The sequence below is a fragment of the Ranitomeya imitator genome, chromosome 8 (genome assembly GCF_032444005.1).
Source record: "Ranitomeya imitator isolate aRanImi1 chromosome 8, aRanImi1.pri, whole genome shotgun sequence".
Taxonomy (NCBI): domain Eukaryota; kingdom Metazoa; phylum Chordata; class Amphibia; order Anura; family Dendrobatidae; genus Ranitomeya; species Ranitomeya imitator.
The window spans coordinates 10,406,420-10,427,492 of record NC_091289.1 but is presented as its reverse complement, the minus strand read 5'-3'; the positions used below and the strand labels follow the sequence as shown (position 1 = coordinate 10,427,492).

Below are 21,073 nucleotides of genomic sequence, written 5' to 3'. Positions count from 1 at the left end.
AAATAAATACCGCACCCAGCTGCCCCTGGATGAAGTTTGGTAGGAGTTTTGCTGTGAACCTTAATCTATGTGGTAGAGTAACTATAGAGAGTACACAGGTAACAGTTACACCTGGGAATCGGTGCTATAGGGGGTCCATAGACCACTTTGTCATTTAATGAAAGCCTTAGATCACAATCCCTCTAACAGGTTTTTATTGAATAATGAGTCAAAGGCTTAATGAGGATTCATCAGTTTATCATCAATATATGGAAAAAAAAAATCTACAGGAAAGGGATTCTTTGAGAGAAAAGCTGTATGGATGGATGATGCAGACTGATGTCACAATGATGGCGGTCAGAAGTCTGTAACCTTCTACACCTCTTCCTGAGGACGGCTCACTGCTCAGGTGGAGCCACGTCCAGCACCCTCCTGTCCTTCAGCTCATACGGCAGCGTCACTCTTAGACGCCGATCTTCCTCCATCGCACGGATTATTGTGTCATACGCATTTCTGTTACCGGACCAACAGCGTCGTGTCACCTGAAGAAAGCAAAATAAATCCTTAAGAGGCCATAACCCTAAACTTATGTTTATCATTCATCCCATATAAGAATATAGAGAAAATGGCTGATAACAGGGAGCAAATGTTGACATGTTAACCTGCAAGTATGTTATGTGACAACCCTTGAGAGAGGCAATGTCTGCCATATTGACTGTCTCCCAGAAGCCTCTAACCAGGCGATAGAAGAGACTCGGGGGGGTGTTGCTTAGATTTCCCAGGGACGGACTCATTTTAGTGGAAAGTGCTCATTACTAAAAGGCCACGGATGTGCAAGAACCAAGAAGGATGATTAATAGTAGTACATATTTCAGGGCATGGCACTCTCCTAAATTTGGAAACTCAAGTTCCGCATTATACAGACCCCATTGGACACGTCCCAGCTCAGCATAGTTTTTGCATTTCGCTCAGCCTCAGGAGATCCGTCCAGAACTAGACCAAAGCCTCCGTTGATGACTTCGCCCCTGCATGGAAGCCAAAAATCAGAATAAAGTCTCAGACTAATCCATCTGATGTGGAGTTTAGCAACGGCAAACATTTCCAGAGTCAGAATCCAAACTCTGCCGTTCCCACACTTCCTCCTGTCCAGATTGCGTGGAAATTGAGATATTATTGAAGGGGCTGTCCAGGATCAGAAAGACATAGCGGCCTCCTGCCAGAATCCGCGACACCTGTCTCTAGGCAATGTTCTGGTACTGCAGTTCAGATCCACTCAAGTGAATGGGAGCGAGCTGCACAAACAGGGGAGTGAGGTCTTTCTAACCCTGTACCATCTAATTGTGGAGAAAGGTCCAATACCCCATGCATACTTTACAGATTTGTGGCAGATTTTCCTTTTTGCAGGGTACAGCCAGGCGCTGTAGTGTTGGCTGGGGGATCTTGGAGTGCACACAGCCACCTGATTTAATTATATGGGTGCAACCAATAGACACATCTGTGTGACTGGCGCCCTATACAAGCCTTATCCATGTGCATTTTATAAAAAGTTGGTGTGTTAGTGAATGCTTCAAGTATTTTACACTCGTGCTGCCTCTACCTTTATGATGGGGCTGCCGAATCCTGTAGTACATTTGTTTTGTGACCTGGTGTTGGTATATGCCATCTTTGTGATTTTTTTTCTGTATGTTCTTTTGTGGATGCTAGCTCTAGCAGAGCAGTATCCAGAAATCTCCTTATACAGTGTCAGCAGAAATTAATGGAAGTCAGGATGTAGCGGACTATAGCAGTTTTACACTGCTTATTATAATACACCTCCCAAAAAAAGGCAAACTACAAAATTGTAATTATCCATTGACAGTTAGTAACCAGATAAACACGACATCAAACCCGCCGCACCGTTAACTCACCAGCCAACACCTCCTCCATTGTGAAGAGCTACCCATGTGGCCCCTCGAAAGGAATCCCCTACAAAGTTCTGTACAGCCATATCTGCAAACACAGACAGTCATGGATCACCTTGTTAATGGGTGCTGAGAAACTAAGGATCAGTCACAGAAGTGGCATGTGGGCACAAGGACCACCTGTATCAGGTGGAGCATTGTCAGGAACCAGATGTAACAGGGGGTCCAATTTCTCTGTACAATAGTGCTCTATCAATACTTATGATGTGCAGAGGTTTTAGTAGCTTCCAAAAAGGGGTCAAGATACCTTAGACAAAGATACAATAGTATTTGCAATGTCAATGACTGGTAGGGATAAAGCACAGACGTGGCCAGTTTTAAAGAAACTAGATCTTGGGCAACATGCAAAGTGAAGAGGAGAGAGATTTGTTTTTGGAGGGGGGTATTGTAGCACACAATACTGTCATTTTGCTACAGTGCTGACATGCTAAGGCTTAAAAAAAAAGTCTACAAAATACCAACTATTATATATAAAGCTTATTTTAGTTTGTGTCCCAGTCTTCCAGAAGAAGCAGGGACTCTGGGCAGTTTCCCTCATCCTACCAAGAGACCTGTTGGATGGGCTTTTCCAGTCTCACAAGGAAGCCCCCTTACCATACAGTGACATTTCCACTCACCTGCGCAGAAGGCAGAGCCATCATATATGTTGGAGGTTTCTCTGTAAGGACTATCTGTTCCGCTCACATCATGATGATCTCGGCTGATTACCACTGGAGCCTGAAGGTCACATGTGTGTTACACAATTATATAGATGTATAGGGTCAGCGAAATACATAGACCATGATCGCACCTTCACTTGTCCGTTGGCCACTGCTCTATTAATGGAGACAGCAATGGAGATTCTCCCTTTCTGGTCAGAGTATAGGATTCTGGCCTGAGAACCAACAACCTTGAAAAGAAAGACCCCAAAACATTAATGTTCTACGGCAGATATGGCTGCGCTGATGAGGGGAGGAGACATTACCAGTTGGTGTTTCCTGGCATCTTTGATCCATCGTATGTTATCGTTGTACTGATTCCTGACCACATCACTGACTGAGGAGTGAAAGATCAAGAAGATGGTGTAAGGAATTAACCCCATCTGGGCCAGGCAACGAGAGATTAGGATTTCCCAAAGAACAAAAATTACAGCTGTTTAATAAAATGACTGATCGGAGGGATTCCAGCCCATGTACAGCGCAGCAGAATATGTTGGCACTATACCGAGATGGTGGGGAAGTGAGGAAACAGAAAAATCCTTTCCATTTAATGCCATTATTTCTTGTTAAAATATATAATTGCATTGTTGGAATTGTGTGCTTAGGTGAATACAGATACAAGACTATCCATTTTTAGCTACATTAGTTTGCGTGGAAACATTGTCCAATTCCCCCTGGAATGTTCTGTTATTTTAATGACAACTATTTATAGTCTAGAATGTAGAGGATAGATACAGTGTAGTCAGATACATGTGCACAACAGCTAGTCTGGCATTAAACAAATACACATCCAGATAAGTAGGAGTCACTGTGTACATATATTACTGATCCGGAGTTACATCCTACCCCAGAGCTGCACTCACTATTCTGCTGGTGCAGTCACTGTGTACATACATTACTGATACGGAGTTACATCCTGTATTATACCCAGGGGCGGACTGGGCCGGGTGGCAGGAATGCATATGCCCCCCGGGCCGGTGCCTGAGCAGCTGGACAGGGCCGCTGGAGGACCGGCAGCGATTTCCGCCAGCCGGCCCTTTAAATCTTGTAAAGGCAGGTCCTGTGTGTGCGCGCGCGCATTGCCGGCGGCTGAGAAGCGCCGCGGCGGCCGTGCTAGTGCACGAGCACGGCCGCGTTCCTAGGTCCTGCGCGCGCTCGTCTGCTGCCTGTGCCAGCGCAGGCACACAGGAGATCAGACCACGAAAGATTTGAAATGTCCCGCGCGCGCGCATAGGGCGCCTCCAGGCTCCACCTGACTGTGTGTGCGCGTCTGACGCTGGCCGGCCTGCACCAGCGTCAGAGAAAACTGGCTGCTCACCACTGCCTGTCTGCCTGGGATCCTCTTCATCGCCGACGCTGGCCAGGACCCGTCCCACCTCAGCCCTTCATCCTCCCGACCTCACCAGGGACCTGGGTTAGTCCCAACTCCCAAGATGAATTTTTTTTATGTATATACAGCAGTTGCACCTATATAATGTGTATAGACTGCTATATATGCATTATATAGGTGATACTGCTGTGTATAATCACTATACTACCTATATAATGTATGTATAGCAATCTATATCTTATATAGGTGACAGCTACTGATGCATATATATACCTTATATAGGTGACACTGTGGGGTGTGTTTATGTATATATATATGTACATGTATACACAACAGCAGTATCATCTATATAACATATATACATCAGTAGCAGTATTGCCTATATAACATATAGACTGCTATACGTAAATTATATAGGTGGTATAGTGATTATAAACAGCAGTTGCACCTATATAATGTGTATAGACTGCTATATATACATTATATAGGTGATACTGCTGTATATAATCGCTATACCACCTATGTAATGTACGTATAGCAGTCTATATGTTATATAGGTGACACTGCTACTGATGCGTATATACCTTATATAGGTGACACTGGGGTGTGTGTATATATCACACCACTGTATACACAGCAGTATCACCTATATAACGTATATACACATCAGTAGCAGTATTGCCCACATATATAAGATACAGATTGCTATATATACATTATATAGGTGATACTGGCTGCTACTGCTGTATATAATCGCAATATCACCTATATAATGTATATACAGCAGTCTATATATAGGCAATACTGCTACTGATGTGTATAGTTGTAGTATCACCTATATATTGTATGTGATACTGTGACTGCTGTACATACATTATATAGGTGAAACATATATATATATATATATATATATATATATATATATATATATATATATATGTTTCACCTATATAATGTATGTACAGCAGTCACAGTATCACATACAATATATAGGTGATACTACAACTATACACATCAGTCGCAGTATCAACTATATATTGTATATACAGTAGTTTCAATGTGATATATATTCAGCAGTCGCGGTGTCCCTTATGTGATGTATGCATCATAATATAGTATAATGCTGTCTTAAATATATATATATATATATATATATATATATATATATATATATATATATAATTGTCTAAGGGTCACTTCCGTCTGTCCTTCTTTCTTTCTGTCACGGTTATTCATTCGCTGATTGGTCTCGCCAGCTGCCTGTCATAGCTGCCGCGACCAATCAGCGACGGCCACAGTCCGGAAGAAAATGGCCGCTCCTTACTCCCCGCAGTCAGTGCTTGGCGTCCGCATACTCCCCTCCGGTCAGCGCTCACACAGGGTTAATGGCAGCATTGACCGCGGTGTAACGCACTCGGTTACCGCCGCTATTAACCCTGTGTGACCACATTTTTACTATTCATGCTGCCTATGCAGCATGAATAGTAAAAATATCTAATGTTAAAAATAATAAAAAAATAAAAAATAGTTACATACTCACCCTCCGGTGGCCCCCCCGGATCAGGAACCGGCCTTTTCCGCTCCGCGCGACGTCCCGGTGACCGCTGCATGCATTGCGGTCTCGCGAGATGATGACGTACGTTCTCGCGAGACCGCAATGCAATCTTCAGACCGGACTGCACGCCAAGCATCGGGGAACGGACGCTTCGATCCGGAGGCTCCAGGAGGCGAGTATGTAACTATTTTTTATTTTAATTCTTTTTTTTTTTAACAGGGATATGGTGCATACTACGTGACTGGCCAATATACTACGTGATTGTGCTGTATACTACGTAACTGGGCATACTGCCCAGCCACGTAGTATATTGCCCAGCCATGTAGTATATTGCCCATTCACGTAGTATAAAGCACAGAGCCACGTAGTATATTGGCCAGTCACGTAGTATATTGCCCAGCCACGTAGTATACTGCCCAGTTACGTGGCTGGGCAGTATACTACGTGGCTCTGTGCTGTATACAACGTGGCTCTGTGCTGTATACTACGTGGCTCTGTGCTGTATACTACGTGGCTCTGTGCTGTATACTACGTGGCTCTGTGCGTAGCTGGGCAATATACTACGTAAACTACGTGGCTGGGCAATATGCTACGTGGCTAAAGAGCACCATGTAAATGGACCTGTGGTCGATCATGCGCACTTCGGCGCCATTCACATGTGGCTCTTCAAATAACGCCTTTAAGAGGAGTGTTGAAGGGCAGGACAAAGTATAGCAAAATTCACTTTTCGGGGGTGGGGAGTGTTTGAGTATGTGGACTGGTGGGGTTTTTTGTGGCAGGGCTGCTTTTTTGTCCCTGTCCGGCCGTGTGTGTGTGTGTGATTATACAGTGGGAGTGTGCGTGTGTGCACTATATATACAGTGGGGCTGTGCGTGTGTCAATTATACATTGGGACTGTGCGTGTGTGATATATATATATCTATATATATATCTCGCATGTTTGCCGTCACAGGACAACCTGTTCCCGGCGCAGGCACCGGAGAATCCTCACAGAGCATAGTGCGCACGATATGAGGATTCACACATAGTGACTGTAGACATGTAGCTTAAAGGGCACCTGTCACCCCGAAAATCGCGGGTGAGGTAAGCCCACCGGCATCAGGGGCTTATCTACAGCATTCTGTAATGCTGTAGATAAGCCCCCGATGTTACCTGAAAAAGGAGAAAAAGACGTTAGATTATACTTACCCAGGGGCGGTCCCGCTGCTGGTCAGGTCGGATGGGCGTCTCCGGTCCGCTGCGGCGCCTCCTATCTTCTTTCCATGACGTCCTCTTCTGATCTTCAGCCACGGCTCCGGCGCAGGCGTACTTTGCTCTGCCCTGTTGAGGGCAGACAAAGTACTGCAGTGCGCAGGCGCCGGAAAGGTCAGAGGCTCGGCGCCTGCGCACTGCAGTACTTTGTCTGCCCTCAACAGGGCAGAGCAAAGTACGCCTGCGCCGGAGCCGTGGCTGAAGATCAGAAGAGGACATCATGGAAAGAAGATGGGAGGCGCCGCAGCGGACCGGAGACACCCATCCGACCTGACCAGCAGCGGGACCGCCCCTGGGTGAGTATAATATAACGTCTTTTTCTCCTTTTTCAGGTAACATCGGGGGCTTATCTACAGCATTACAGAATGCTGTAGATAAGCCCCTGATGCCGGTGGGCTTACCTCACCCGCGATTTTCGGGGTGACAGGTGCCCTTTAAGATCCGACAACCCCTTTAAGGATGGGCCGCTACTCATGGGCCACTGCTGTGTACTTGCCCCCCAGGCTAAAATTTGCCAGTCAGCCCCTGATTATACCCCAGAGCTGCACTCACTATTCTGCTGGTGCAGTCACTGTGTACATACATTACTGATCCCGAGTTACATCCTGTATTATACTCCAGAGCTGCACTCACTATTCTGCTGGTGCAGTCACTGCACATATATTACTTATCCTGCACAGATCTTAAGGTTATGCCCAGCTTTCAGTTGTGGTAATTTCAATACTAACACTCCAGAGATCAATGTTTATCTATTGATTCCTTGCTCATGTTTTAAAAGGGAACATTTCCAGTAATAAGTGACTGCATTTATCCATTTCACTGTGGTTCATACTTGCACACTAAGGATCCATTTACCTCCTTGTGTAATAATATCCTCCATGGCAGTGGCTGCAATGTGGTCAGTGACTTCCAGGTCAGTCGGATCTGCGGAGGTGCACACCCAACGGAACGGCCCGAAACCCAGAGAGAATATGTCTCTGGTAATAAACACAAAACAGCTTAATTAGTAGATGTTTGGGATTCCTTATTTATTGCGAGCAGACAAGATGAGCAGCCGCCTGTCCACTGACATGGGGGAGACACATACCTCACACTGCAAGAGACTGCCCTTTAGATTTTTTTTGGGGAGGGGGACAAGTAGTAACATTAGACATTGTATAATCCAAGTGCTCACCCCATAATGTGCTGCACGTACGATGGGTATCTGAACTCCATGCCTCTCCCACCTTTCTGTTCAACATCAGCACCTGCTCAGAGTAGGACGGCGCACATTATATCAATGCACAAAAGACATTATACAAGCTTCATAGGTTCTCCAGATTAAAAAAATTATATATATATATATATATATATATATATATATATATATATATATATATATATATAGTCCTGCAGTAATAAGCTGATTGCAGAGAGTCACGTGGCTTGGACCCCAAGAAGACATCTGTGATGTGTAAAATACTGTCTGGCGTAATTGTTGATTTTACCTGGTGCGGAGCTGCAGAGAACTGAAGGATTACACAATTGTCACTGACTCAGTGCTGCCTGTGCAATGTACGGACGAGTCGGGTCCTCCAAAATTTAGCTAGGTTGGGGTACGAGAGGCCCCTCTACTAATCTCTACATTTACACAAGGGTTGTAAGTGCTTATTTTTGTACAAAACAATAAAAAGTAAAAAGTTTAAGGTTTTGCATTTTACTCACCAGCTCTTTGTGCTTCTAGCAAGAAAGCATTTCCATAGTCCCAGAAAAACATGCCCTTATCAGATAGCTTATTGATTGCAGAGACCTGACGCCATAAGCTGTGGAAAAGCAGAAAGAATTCAGGAGCAGCGAGTTATACTCTAGGATAGAAGTATCTATTATTTTACAACTTCCATGTGATCAGATCATCCTGATGTAATACGGTAGCCTGTCCTAGTAAATTGATAAATCCCTGGTCCAACCAAGAATTATAGAAGGGTCTATGCTACGTGGTCTCTTCATGTATGGCATCTAAGTTATTAGCTTTGAAATGTATTGAATGATGTGATGAAGACGCAGTAACTAAACACATTCAGAATAGCTACTGGTCTCTAGAGATATGGAAACACCTGCCATTAGATATAACAGCTGGGATGCAGTCATTAACCCCTGGGCAGGTGGACCACCCCTGGACAACTTACCTTTCATGTACCAGCTGGCGGAAAGTCAGGGGGTCACTACAGAGCATTTTATTGGCTTCAGTAAATGACAACTGCACCGGGTAATATCCGCCACTGAATGGATTATGGCAGGAGGTTTGATCCGATCCAAGGTCTACCAGTAGGTCACCGGTCTTCTCATATTCTTCTACCAGCCTCTCCCTGCAGGCCAATATTCAATTATGAGTAGGGACTTCAGGCCTCACAATGCAAACAAAGTCCGGACCTTCCAGTGACAAATACTATAGAGCTCCCCAAAACCATGCTGAAACCCCCCTGTAATGCCCTCCTAGGAGAGCCAGCAGGAAACCCACAGCAGGACTATAGATGGACATATCTTCGTTGGAAGCTTAGAACGTACGTACGTGTGTATATATATCTTGGTTGGAAGCTTAAAACGTGTGCGTGTGTCGTTTCTCCAATTCTAGAAGTGCTGGGAAACGTCCGTTATGGCTGACAGACCAACCACCACTATCCAGCTTTTAACCAGTTATAATAAGCGACTATTTAGCAGTCAGGAAAGTCTTGATTAAATCATTAACCTTTGTGTCCTTAATGCAAAATTAATCCCCAACTATAGACTACCGCACAGGTCTCCTCCAAGATAGACTGTGGAGTCCCTCTCCTGACTAGGATTCCAGTGGAACAATCCTAAACTTGTTAAGTTCCAGGTTACATCCTATGTAGGACTCTTAAATGGTTATCACCATCCACAGGATGTAGGGTTTTTGGTGGTCCAACAGCTGGATGTTGGGAGTGCAGGGTTCCCCCACATGAGAGGAGTAGCCGTTCATAACAGCTGATCAGCAGGGTGCTGCATGTCCGACCCTGGCTGATAAGAAATTGATGACTTGTGCTAAGGATAGGTCAGTGTAAAAAGTAAGGTACAACCTCTAATCAATCCATGCTCCATTTACTGGTATGAGAGTGCATGTGACCACTGCTCCCATACACAGCGAGTTAAGTGGTGGGTACACATGAGGGACCCTCGTCCTGAAGATCAGCGACAGTCATCAGTGGGAGGACCCCACAACCCTAATCATACATCCTGTAGTTAAGAGATCATGTTTATGGGATAACCCCTTTACACGGCCATATTTGTAGTCATCCAGCGTTTCCAGAAACAAAGATGAGAAACATCTGCAATGAACTGAGCAGAGGATGAATTTTCTGTTTTCCTGTGAATTATTCTGATAGGGAAATTCTTGAACTCTGAATATTTCAGATCTGGGAGCAGAAACTTGGATTGTGAGCGATCAGGATCACCTCCAGTGATCTATCCAGTGATCTATCATAAGAGCATTACTCTAATGTGTTACAGATTCCTCCCTGGCACATTGTGACGCTCTCAGGCCCCATATGTGCAGCAGAAGTACACGACTTGCCAAAGGTCCACGATATTCCCATGGTATCCCAGGCTGAGCGTCTCCTTATCTTTCTTTGCTTTTCTGTGAAGACAAAAGATTAAAAGGTACATAAAAAATTAAATAAATTCTAGAACAAACCAGCCCCCCCACCACCTCAGCCGAACTGCACTGTTTCCCCTTACCTGATCCTTTGGACACAGTCATCCAGAGACTTGGTTACCTCCATCAGCCAGCCCTGCTTATGTCTCTTTACCAGAGCGCTTTCATCGACCTGACAATACACAGGAGCCGTGAGATGGAGGCGCATGGAGCCACCCCGGAGCAACGTCACATCAGAGGTCCCCAGTTATCAGTTTTCATCTAACAAGTTGTGTCCCATAATGGAGAACCAAGAACAGTTACCTCAGCAATGACCCCGATACAGCCCACAATCGTGGCTGCTTTTGCCTGAGCGCCGCTCATTCCTCCCAGACCGGAGGTCACAAACACCTTCCCACTGAGATCATCTGCTCCAAGGTATCTCCTTCCAGCGTTCAGTACAGTTAGCTGTGTGATCAGAAGCATGTGATCAGATGTGGCCACAGGGCAAAACACTGAAAGCAAGCGCCATATAGCATAACGGCCGCGCTGCAACACCCAGTGTAGTACCGGGAGGTGGTCCATGACACCGCTCCTCCGTGCAATCATGCTGCACCCTCAGGCCGGGCTCTAGGAACGATGCCGCATTGGAGTTTGGCATAGATTTAATTAAAAATAAGCAAATCCAATAATATACTTTAAGTAGAGTACACATTGTGCCAACTTACCACTGTGCCATGCACAATTCCTTGCGGGCCAATGTAGCAGTAGCTTCCTGCCGTCATCTGTCCATACCTTCCAAAATGCAAATTAAATATGGACGTAAAAATTATTCAAAAATTCGCCTCATGGAAGCAGAGATCTATATTGTTCCCAAATGCATTATACAAATGGTGCCAATAAAGCTTCAATAGCGGAGGGCCCAATGTCCTTCCTCCCATACATGTGCTCTAAATGGGGAAAGGGGAGTAAGCCGCTGCCAGAAGCCTCTGGAGGGAAAAAAAACAAAAAAAACAAAAAAAAAAAAACACTCAAAATGCCCAGTAGAGAGCGCTCAATACACAAGATAGCCCACCAGTCCTGCTGACATTAAGGCCCCCCAATGCTCCAATTTACTGGTGGACAGTTAAAGTCTCAGTGGGGAACCAGCAAAAAGCTGGCTAGGTTCACATTGCGTTAGGGCAATCCGTTAAACGCATAGTGCTAGCAGATTGCGCTAACGCAATGTTTGTTTAGGGTCCGCATTCGGCGTCCCCGCTAGCGCAGATCCCCGTTATGCGCGACCGAGGGTCGGACACACCAAGCAGCGTCCGAGGTCCGTCACAAAAGAACTGCACATCACTAGCGCGTGCCGAAATTGGTATGCGCTACAGCAAAAAAAAAAAAAACAAAACACATTGCTGTCTATGGGTGCGCTAACGGACCCGTTGCACGGCGTTAATTGCAACATTTTCGCCGTTCAATGCTGTCCGTTTGCGTTAACCCATTAATGCAATGTGAACCTAGCCTAAATAGGAGCTTTCTGGGAGAGTAAAATATGGAGGATAGAGGAAGGTTGTTACTTACATTGTGACTCCTAATGCAAACATCTTCTCATAATCCTTCCTGGATGAGTAGTTGGGAATGACCTACAGATAAAAATTAACAAGATTCTCTTTGATATAGGGTTACCCATCTGAACACCTGGAGAATGGCAGTGAGCAGATGTCTCACCATCCCATTGGTGATCACCACTCTTGGAGCACCAGGGTGACTAGGAAAGAGACCAAGAGGATGGCCGCTATACATCACCAGAGTCTGTTCTTCCGTCATCTCCGATAGATAATGCATCACCAGCCAGAACTGCAGATACAAGAGAAGAAAGGGAAATGGTAGTGGGGATGGTAAACTCCTGTTCTGATGCCAACTTGGGAGGCCGGCCAAGTCTCACGTGGCTTTGATTTGGAATCGGCTTTATGGATGGTCCCAAGGAGGAAGGGCTTGACATTTAAAGAAATGTCCCATCCACAAGAGGTCAGAAAGTACAATCCCAGGACCAAAAAAAAACAAACACTCCTTTAAAATATTTTTATTATATTACATATCAAAATACAAAAGGCATGCAGGTCGAAGAAAGAAGACAGCCCACCATAGTTAAAGAGGACACTAAGGCTAAACTGTCTCACCTCTACTTCTATACAATTATTCCCTGTCATCAGCCAATTAATTCATATTGTGGCCACATCAGGAATAGGAGGAATGGTCTTGAGAATCTGCAACCCTTTAAGTTACCAATAAATATCCAGAATCCAACCGCACTTAGCACCTACCTGCGCCCAGTTACTGAAGACCTGTCCATTGCCACCGTATGTTACCAACTCCTGGGGAAACTGTGGGTCAGAAGTCATAAAATCTACAATTATGTAATATCACCATATTACGTATACAGGGTAAGATTAACAGGTTAAAGGGGTAACAGGCCTGAGACCTTTATCACCAAGCAGCCTCCACCGCTTGGTTCAACCCAGTCTCCGGTGGCTGAGGAGCTACCTTGTTACGCCAGTAAAGGTACTGTAAAGTGATTTTATAGTGGCATTTCTGGGCACTATATGGCATGACTTTCCTTATGGCCATATTATGCATGCGCTGTATGACTATTATGCTATGGTTATATGGCATTATATACTGTCACCATACTGTGCATAAGCCACAAGACAAGATCGTTCATCATACAGTTCCCAACACTTTCCATGATCACCCAACATTAAAGGCAGCCATCTCCGATCAGAATTATAAACCTGTACCTGAGCCACTGCTGGATCCAGGTTATTCATAATCATGTGCATTATGGCTGCTGCCTTCTTAGTTTTGCAGGGATACTCACTGATTGGATAAGCCCTGAAAAAAAAGAAAAAAAAAAAAAATTACAGAAGGTATTACATACAACCTCCCAGAATCAACGTTAACAGTTCATTTCCTCATGGAAAATTTTGCATTTCATATAGGAGTAAGTACCATTTACGTATTGGCCTCTTCCACTCAAGAACTTTTCAGTCCTCCATAGACATTAATATGGAGCTGCCCCTCTGCAGTTATAACAGTTCCACTCTTCTGGAAAGGATTTCACAGGAGTTTGTAGGAATTTTTACCCCTTCACCCAAACGAACAGTTGTGAGGTCAGACCCTAATGTTAGGGAGAGACCGGGTTCAGTCTCCATTATAGGTTAGGCTACTTTCACACTAGCGTTATCTACAATCCGTCACAATGCGTCATTTTGCAGAAAAAACGCATCCTGCAAAAGTGCTGGCAGGATGCGTTTTTTCCCCATAGACTTGTATTGACGACGCATTGCGACGGATTGCCAAACGTCACTTCCGTCGTGCGACGGATGCGTTGTGCTTTGGCGGACCGTCGGGAGCAAAAAGCGCTACATGTAACGTTTTTTGCTCCTGACGGACCGCTTTTTCCGACCGCGCATGCGCGGCCGGAACTCCGCAAGCACCTCCCCGCAAATTACAATGGGGCAGCGGATGCGCTGGAGAAATGCATCCGCTGCCTGCGTTGTGCAGTGCGTTAAACGCTAGCGTCGGAATCTCTGCCCGACGCATTGCGACGGGGAGATTCCGACGCTAGTGTGAAAGTAGCCTTAATGTCCAAGATTTGTGCAGCTGGTCATGTTCTTCCACCAAAATCCCCCTCCATGTCTGTATGGCCCTTGTGCACAATCCAGGGAACATAGAAGGGCCTTCCACAGACTGGACAATTGGTCCACACTGTATAATTTCTTGCATACAATTTAAATGCTCCTACATAGCCCACCAAATATTATAACAGCCCCACAGCCTCCATAATGGGTACATTAGGGTCAGCATACTGTGCATATGGAGAAATTCACTGTAGGGGCATCTTCATGTTTGTGGGGCACTTTTACTGACATCATACTTTATGAATGCAATGAAAGGAATCTAGGGCTTCAGTAGGAGTAAAATTAGAGGCACAGTACCACGTAGCAGGGGCAGTAATAGGGACATGGCAGCAGCGGTTCAGTATTGGGGCATCAGCAGGATAAGGAGGTTGTTGTGCAGGTTGGGGGATAGATTGTGACAGTGCAGGAAATGTGCGGAGTCAGATGTGTGTTGTAGTCTCTGCAGCAGAGTCCTGGCTGGAAGTTGTCATGTTGGTCTGGGCCAGATTGAAAAATGAAGGAATCCATTAGAAATGTCAGCTGCAGGTCACCATCAATAAGTACTGCAATCTGATATGTTCTGCAAGACTGGTATCTTACACTATATGGCGGTAATATCACTTAGTCTTTGTATTGAGATATTTATTTATTTATTTTTTACAGCTTTTATCTGCTGAGTTTCTCCTACATCCACTATTTGGGTGCACGACAATACAGGTCCTTCTCAAAAAATTAGCATATAGTGTTAAATTTCATTATTTACCATAATGTAATGATTACAATTAAACTTTCATATATTATAGATTCATTATCCACCAACTGAAATTTGTCACGTCTTTTATTGTTTTAATACTGATGATTTTGGCATACAACTCCTGATAACCCAAAAAACCTGTCTCAATAAATTAGCATATTTCACCCATCCAATCAAATAAGTGTTTTTTAATAACAAACAAAAAAACCAACAAATAATAATGTTCAGTTATGCACTCAATACTTGGTGGGGAATCCTTTGGCAGAAATGACTGCTTCAATGCGGCGTGGCATGGAGGCAATCAGCCTGTGACACTGCTGAGATGTTATGGAGGCCCAGGATGCTTCAATAGCGGCCTTAAGCTCATCCAGAGTGTTGGGTCTTGCGTCTCTCAACTTTCTCTTCACAATATCCCACAGATTCTCTATGGGGTTCAGGTCAGGAGAGTTGGCAGGCCAATTGAGCACAGTAATACCATGGTCAGTAAACCATTTACCAGTGGTTTTGGCACTGTGAGCAGGTGCCAGGTCGTGCTGAAAAATGAAATCTTCATCTCCATAAAGCATTTCAGCCGATGGAAGCATGAAGTGCTCCAAAATCTCCTGATAGCTAGCTGCATTGACCCTGCCCTTGATGAAACACAGTGGACCAACACCAGCAGCTGACATGGCACCCCACACCATCACTGACTGTGGGTACTTGACACTGGACTTCAGGCATTTTGGCATTTCTTTCTCCCCAGTCTTCCTCTAGACTCTGGCACCTTGATTTCCGAATGACATGCAAAATTTGCTTTCATCAGAAAAAAGTACTTGGGACCACTTAGCAACAGTCCAGTGCTGCTTCTCTGTAGCCCATTTCGGCACCTGTAGCCCATTTCCTGCACACGCCTGTGCACGGTGGCTCTGGATGTTTCCACACCAGACTCAGTCCACTGCTTCCTCAGGTTCCCCAAGGTCTGGAATCGGTCCTTCTCCACAATCTTCCTCAGGGTCCGGTCTCCTCTTCTCGTTGTACAGCGTTTTCTGCCACATTGTTTCCTTCCAACAGACTTACCATTGAGGTGCCTTGATACAGCACTCTGGGAACAGCCTATTTGTTGAGAAATTTCTTTCTGGGTCTTACCCTCTTGCTTGAGGGTGTCAATGATGGCCTTCTTGACATCTGACAGGTCGCTAGTCTTACCCATGATGGGGGTTTTGAGTAATGAACCAGGCAGGGAGTTTATAAAAGCCTCAGGTATCTTTTGCATGTGTTTAGAGTTAATTAGTTGATTCAGAAGATTAGGGTAATAGGTCGTTTAGAGAACCTTTTCTTGATATGCTAATTTATTGAGACAGGTTTTTTGGGTTATCAGGAGTTGTATGCCAAAATCATCAGTATTAAAACAATAAAAGACCTGACAAATTTCAGTTGGTGGATAATGAATCTATAATATATGAAAGTTTAATTGTAATCATTACATTATGGTAAATAATGAAATTTAACACTATATGCTAATTTTTTGAGAAGGACCTGTATTTGTAGTCAGGGTTACATTGTTAGGGACCCATTCAGAGGATTTGTTTACCCCTTAAACCAAATCCCTAGCTACACCTCTGGTGTGAAGTGTGCAGTTGGATCGCCCCCCAAGGGCCGTGGGGTACTCTGTACCGGGTCCTGCGGTTCTCAGGGGGATGTCACGGTGGCGAACCGGTCTGTAGCCCTAGGACGTCCGTGTAAAAGGGAAAGGCCTTTAGAGGGATAGCGTTTATGTTTGTGACGCCACCTGTGGTATTCGGTCAGGGTGACAGATGCTGCTTTAAGGGGTCCGCTGAGGTGTTATGGCAGCTAGATGGTATACCTTCCCACAGGTGAAGTGTGTCCCCGTGTCCCCAGGGCTTCCCGGTGTGTAGGTGGTGGATGGTGAGAGGCGCAGAGAAGAACGAGGACAAGGTTGCAGTCTCTTTACCTTTACTGAAGACTTCAGCATCCACAGTCCAGAGCACCAGATCACAGGGCAGGCAGAGTCCGGCCGGTTTGGAGGCACATCCAGAGTCCCCTTATCCAGGTGGAAATCAGTAGCCTTCCCTTGCACTGTGGTGGTGTAGTCCCTTACTGCCTATGGCTTCTCGTAAGGGTCTCACAGATGCGATGTTTCGCTCTGTCCCCCATATAGGATAGGACAAAACCACTATGACTGGTGACTTGAGCCTGTTTTTAGGGTCTTAGATAACCCAGCTCTGTAGGTGTCACCGTGCCTCCTGGGTGTAGGTGCAGACAGGTAACCTGCAATTAGCTGTCCTGTCGGTCTCTGAAATAAGGCGTAGAGGTCCTTACTCCCTCGGTGTTCCGGCTACCGGGATTTTGCACCTCAGAAGGAGGCAGCCTGAGCGAGGCTGGTACCCTTCTGGTATCCTCTCCTTAGCTACGACTTCCTTCAAGCTCACTGCAATACAATTCTGCCTTTCAATGTCTCTTTCTGGGAGCTGCAGCCCTGAGGGAATGCACAGCTCAGTTAACCTTCTGTCCTCCTCAGACTCCAGTCTGGAACTAATAGACCTCCTGTCTGGAGCTCTGTCAGGAACTGACTAACTTACTTTCCCTACAGACTACCAGTTATATATATCTATGGGGAGTGACCTAATAAATAGGGTCAGGAGCTCCCCCTGGTGGCCTGGAGTGTGAACTGTGTTGCATGTTTGTGATACCTGGATGCAGTTAACCTTTCTTGCCTCCAAAAGTAGCATCACTCTCCCCGAAAGGAACGAAATACCACTGCGACGACCAGGACCCTGTGGCGCCGCACATGGAATAATTGATGAAGACTGGCAGTCACCAAATATTGATGGGATTTAGATTTATCTTGTTCATTTTCTTTGCTTTTTTTAATGCATTAAAATAGAAGTGTTCATGGTTTATTTTTTTCTATGAACTATACATCGCTCCGCGAGAGATATGGTGCCCGAGTAAGGATCCAGTCCGTGAAACAAGAGGAAGACTCTGCACTCAGATTATGCGATGAAGAAATGACTGCGCTTCAGCACGAGCAACTCCGGCCATCTTACCTCCGCTCCCACAACAATCCGTTACTGTCTGATGAAGGGCCGGATGTGAGGACTGAGGCCATGTGCCCACATTGTGGAATCTGGTGCAGATTTACCGCTGAATTAATGTGGATTTTGTGCAGATTCCACCTGCGGATTCCTATTGTGGGTGTAAACCGCTGCGGAATCAGCACAAAAAAAATTGATGTGCTGCGGAAAATACCGCATGGAAACTGTGGATTTGGTTTCCACAGGTTTACATGGTACTATACACTGTATGAAAACGGTTGTGGATCCACAGCATCCAATCCGCAGCAAAATCCGCAACGTGTTCACATAGCCTGAAACATCATTATAAATCGGATTACTATATTAAGACGGCCATTCCTTCATTGCATGAACTGAGTGCGGAGTTTTCCCCTCGTATAACACTTCTATGTTAGTTACCATTCGTCCACACCTGCATAATGCATCATATAGTAACCATGGTCATTTTTAGATTATTTGCTCCAGTGAAGCCTCTTCCCACCACAGATCTCACCTCATGGGGATGTTGGGAACGAAGCGATACATGTAGATGTGTCCGTAACATCTCATCTCCTTTACGAATTCTGGAGCCAGCGTGGAATGATGCTCCGGGGGGAAGTAGCGCAAGGCGTTCTCCAAAGCCAGCTGTAACCATAGCACAGAGAATCACAGCCTGCATTTCACATTCTCCACTTACATGTGCTCTATTGTTCTCAGTTATCAGCCATTTGTAGTAACTGCAGCGTTGCAGGACGGCTTTAGTTTGGAAATGATGGGCGAGTTTCAGTCCTAACATGACAGATCCAGCTCCACTACATCACTTTACATAGAGGTGAGCCGCATATAAGCCGCCCAGGAAAATAAATATAAAGGTTTTGCACAAATACAGGCCGAGTCTGGGATCAAGGATAAAGTGACAAAACCGGAGGATGGCAAACCCCACATCCTGGGGAGGCGGCCATCTGTGCCCGTGGGTTACTAGTTTACAGCGACATGTTGCACAATGAAAGGGAATTATTAACCCGATAACTGCCGTCCACACAGAACAAATGGCAGAAGGCCTCAGTAATGTCGTCCTGGAGAAATACCTGCTGCCCGTAGGAACCAACCGGAGAGCGGCTTACAATTCTCAGCCTGTTCCAGTAAGAAGAAAGCCAAGCTTTGATTGGTTGCTCTGGTAAATTGAAAGCCGTGTTGTGATTGGCTGTAACTTTTCTTTTACACGGCTTGTGTGAACCCAGGTTATTGGTTTTCCAGGACTCATGGTCCCTTCAGACCACTGCTAAATTACAGGTTTTTTTTGCAGTCAGTGACTAGAAACCTTTGTGTGGCTGAGAACACAAGATCCATTTTGTTACAATGTATCAGTTCATCCTGACCTGCGCTCTCTAGGCAATAGGGCCATGAAGCAGCCTGAACGAACCCAAAAAAGTGCATAGAGTCAGTGCCCTCAGGGATAAGTGGGGACCAGCATGGCGGTTAGGGGCCCCTGGTGCAGGCTTTCTCTTGGGGCCCAGGAGCTTCAGGTTCAGTCCCTGAGGGGCAGTTAGATGCCCATTGCCCACCACACAACTCTGCCGAGAGCAGAACCATCCAGCCCAACACTCTGCATAGTGTGGAACTACTAGTCCCAGCATTCTACAAGCCTCCATATAGGAGGAACTAAGGAATGGGCAGTTGATGCCACACTCACCTTCTCATCCTGTGCAGAGAGCTGGGGGGTCCGGATAGGAGCATGAGGGACCCCATTATCAATCCCTCTGTGTTCGGGCAGGGGATGGAGGGGAATGCCAGCACACAGCTCCCGCAGACTGATCATCCTGAAGCTTCAGAGCCACTGGGGCAAATGGACTCACCCAGGGAACCCTGGGGGGGAAAAATCAGGTAAACTGCCCCACCCACAACTGTGCTGCCGCCTCATTGGTCAATACCTTTCCCCAAATTAATGTGTTACCTGAGCCCCTCCTGCAGCCACTGCACATACCCCAGGCTCTGCGGACACCTCGCTACATGCGTTACCTTACTGCTTCTAAATTCATTATTTTCTATCAACATTTGCCAAACAAAAAAATCACTAAAACAGTGATCACAGCCTCAACAACCGTGTCCACATTTGGGAAACTTTGTTTTTTTGTCACTTCAACATTTTTTACAATTTGGTTTCATTGAAATATTTTGCACCATTTGGCTTCTACAGGCTTTTTGTTTCCTTGACATGTGGTCTGTGGTCATAAATCAACTGAGAGGAGCTGAGAAAAAAAAAAAAAAACATAAAACTGTTACAAATTCTCCATTCAGAATGCGCTCACTGAGCGATCCTCTGTTGACTCATTCTACAGCCAGCAATAGACAGTGCGGCACAGACGATATAGATACAAGATTTTAAAAGAAACCCAATTGCTAACGTTTTCAGCCCCAACTACATATATTTAAATTAAAAAAAAAAATTGTTTCCCAACGTGGACAACCCCTTTAAATTTTGAATGGTTGTCGTTAGTTGGCATTTCAGCACTGCATCTAATGATTGTCAATGTGGGCAGTCTTTGGCAATCACAAAAAGACTGCAGGCAAGAATACAAACTAAATCCAAAATGCTTTTTATTCCAGGAACAGCGCCACCTGTGACTATATGCTGGGTCGGGTATTGCAGCTTAGTTTTTGCAGCAGTACCAGATGCAGCCTATAATAAAAGTGATGCTGTTTCTATAAAATCCCCCCCTGGATGGATTGTGGAAAACTTGTCCCAGAGTGTAACTTTTTGGAAAGTTCTACAATATTGTGGGCCTGGGCTACATGACAGCTGCGCTTTATGCCTCATCACAGCACAGAATGAGGGGATTGGGTCACATTGTAACCAGCAAGGTGCTGCGACAAGGAAAATCCAACGGGTTCTGCCTTTTTGCTTGTCGCAGTCGCATTCCCTCTCTGAAATTTAAGGGAAACATTACTTTTTTTACATTTTAGAGGTTGAAAACCTGGAAGCAGAGCTGCAGTTTGTCGCAGTGTATCAGTGCATGTAAGGTTCTATTCACACTTTACCCTGTAGTGCGGATTATTCCGTATCCAAATTATCTGAACCTTTGATTGGAAAGGGCATATGGCACATATCATCCTATGCGCTGTGGACCAAGCTAAACAGATACATTGTAACAAACTCTCAGCTGTGAGTATATCAAGACACGTTGTCAGGCTCTGAACA

At 45.3% G+C, this 21,073-nt stretch overlaps 1 protein-coding gene across 1 annotated transcript; it reads right to left on the bottom strand.

Annotated features, from left to right (window-relative positions):
- Window positions 1–220: 220 nt before the first annotated feature.
- Window positions 221–19,713, bottom strand: UROC1 (urocanate hydratase 1). The gene is made up of 20 exons (XM_069736261.1): window positions 19,568–19,713; window positions 18,389–18,519; window positions 13,186–13,279; window positions 12,712–12,771; window positions 12,116–12,244; window positions 11,969–12,030; window positions 11,131–11,197; window positions 10,727–10,870; window positions 10,507–10,595; window positions 10,343–10,405; window positions 8,940–9,119; window positions 8,479–8,576; window positions 7,949–8,021; window positions 7,630–7,751; window positions 2,905–2,975; window positions 2,731–2,829; window positions 2,558–2,657; window positions 1,887–1,968; window positions 905–1,004; window positions 221–521 (listed from the first exon to the last, which is right to left on the bottom strand). The coding sequence occupies exons 1-20, from the start codon at window positions 19,691–19,693 to the stop codon at window positions 378–380; spliced, it is 2,034 nt and encodes a 677-aa protein (XP_069592362.1). The 5' UTR covers window positions 19,694–19,713; the 3' UTR covers window positions 221–377.
- Between the last annotated feature and the right edge of the window lie 1,360 nt (window positions 19,714–21,073).

What these genes read in the sequence shown, in the direction of transcription:
- UROC1 (XM_069736261.1), bottom strand. Translation starts at nt 19,693, where the DNA reads ATGATCAGTCTGCGGGAGCTGTGTGCTGGCATTCCCCTCCATCCCCTG. An exon ending in TGGATCCAGCAGTGGCTCAG is followed by an intron (nt 12,772 to 13,185) that starts GTACAGGTTTAT and finishes TCTGACCCACAG; the next exon opens with TTTCCCCAGGAGTTGGTAAC. An exon ending in TGGTGATCACCAATGGGATG is followed by an intron (nt 12,031 to 12,115) that starts GTGAGACATCTG and finishes TTTTATCTGTAG; the next exon opens with GTCATTCCCAACTACTCATC.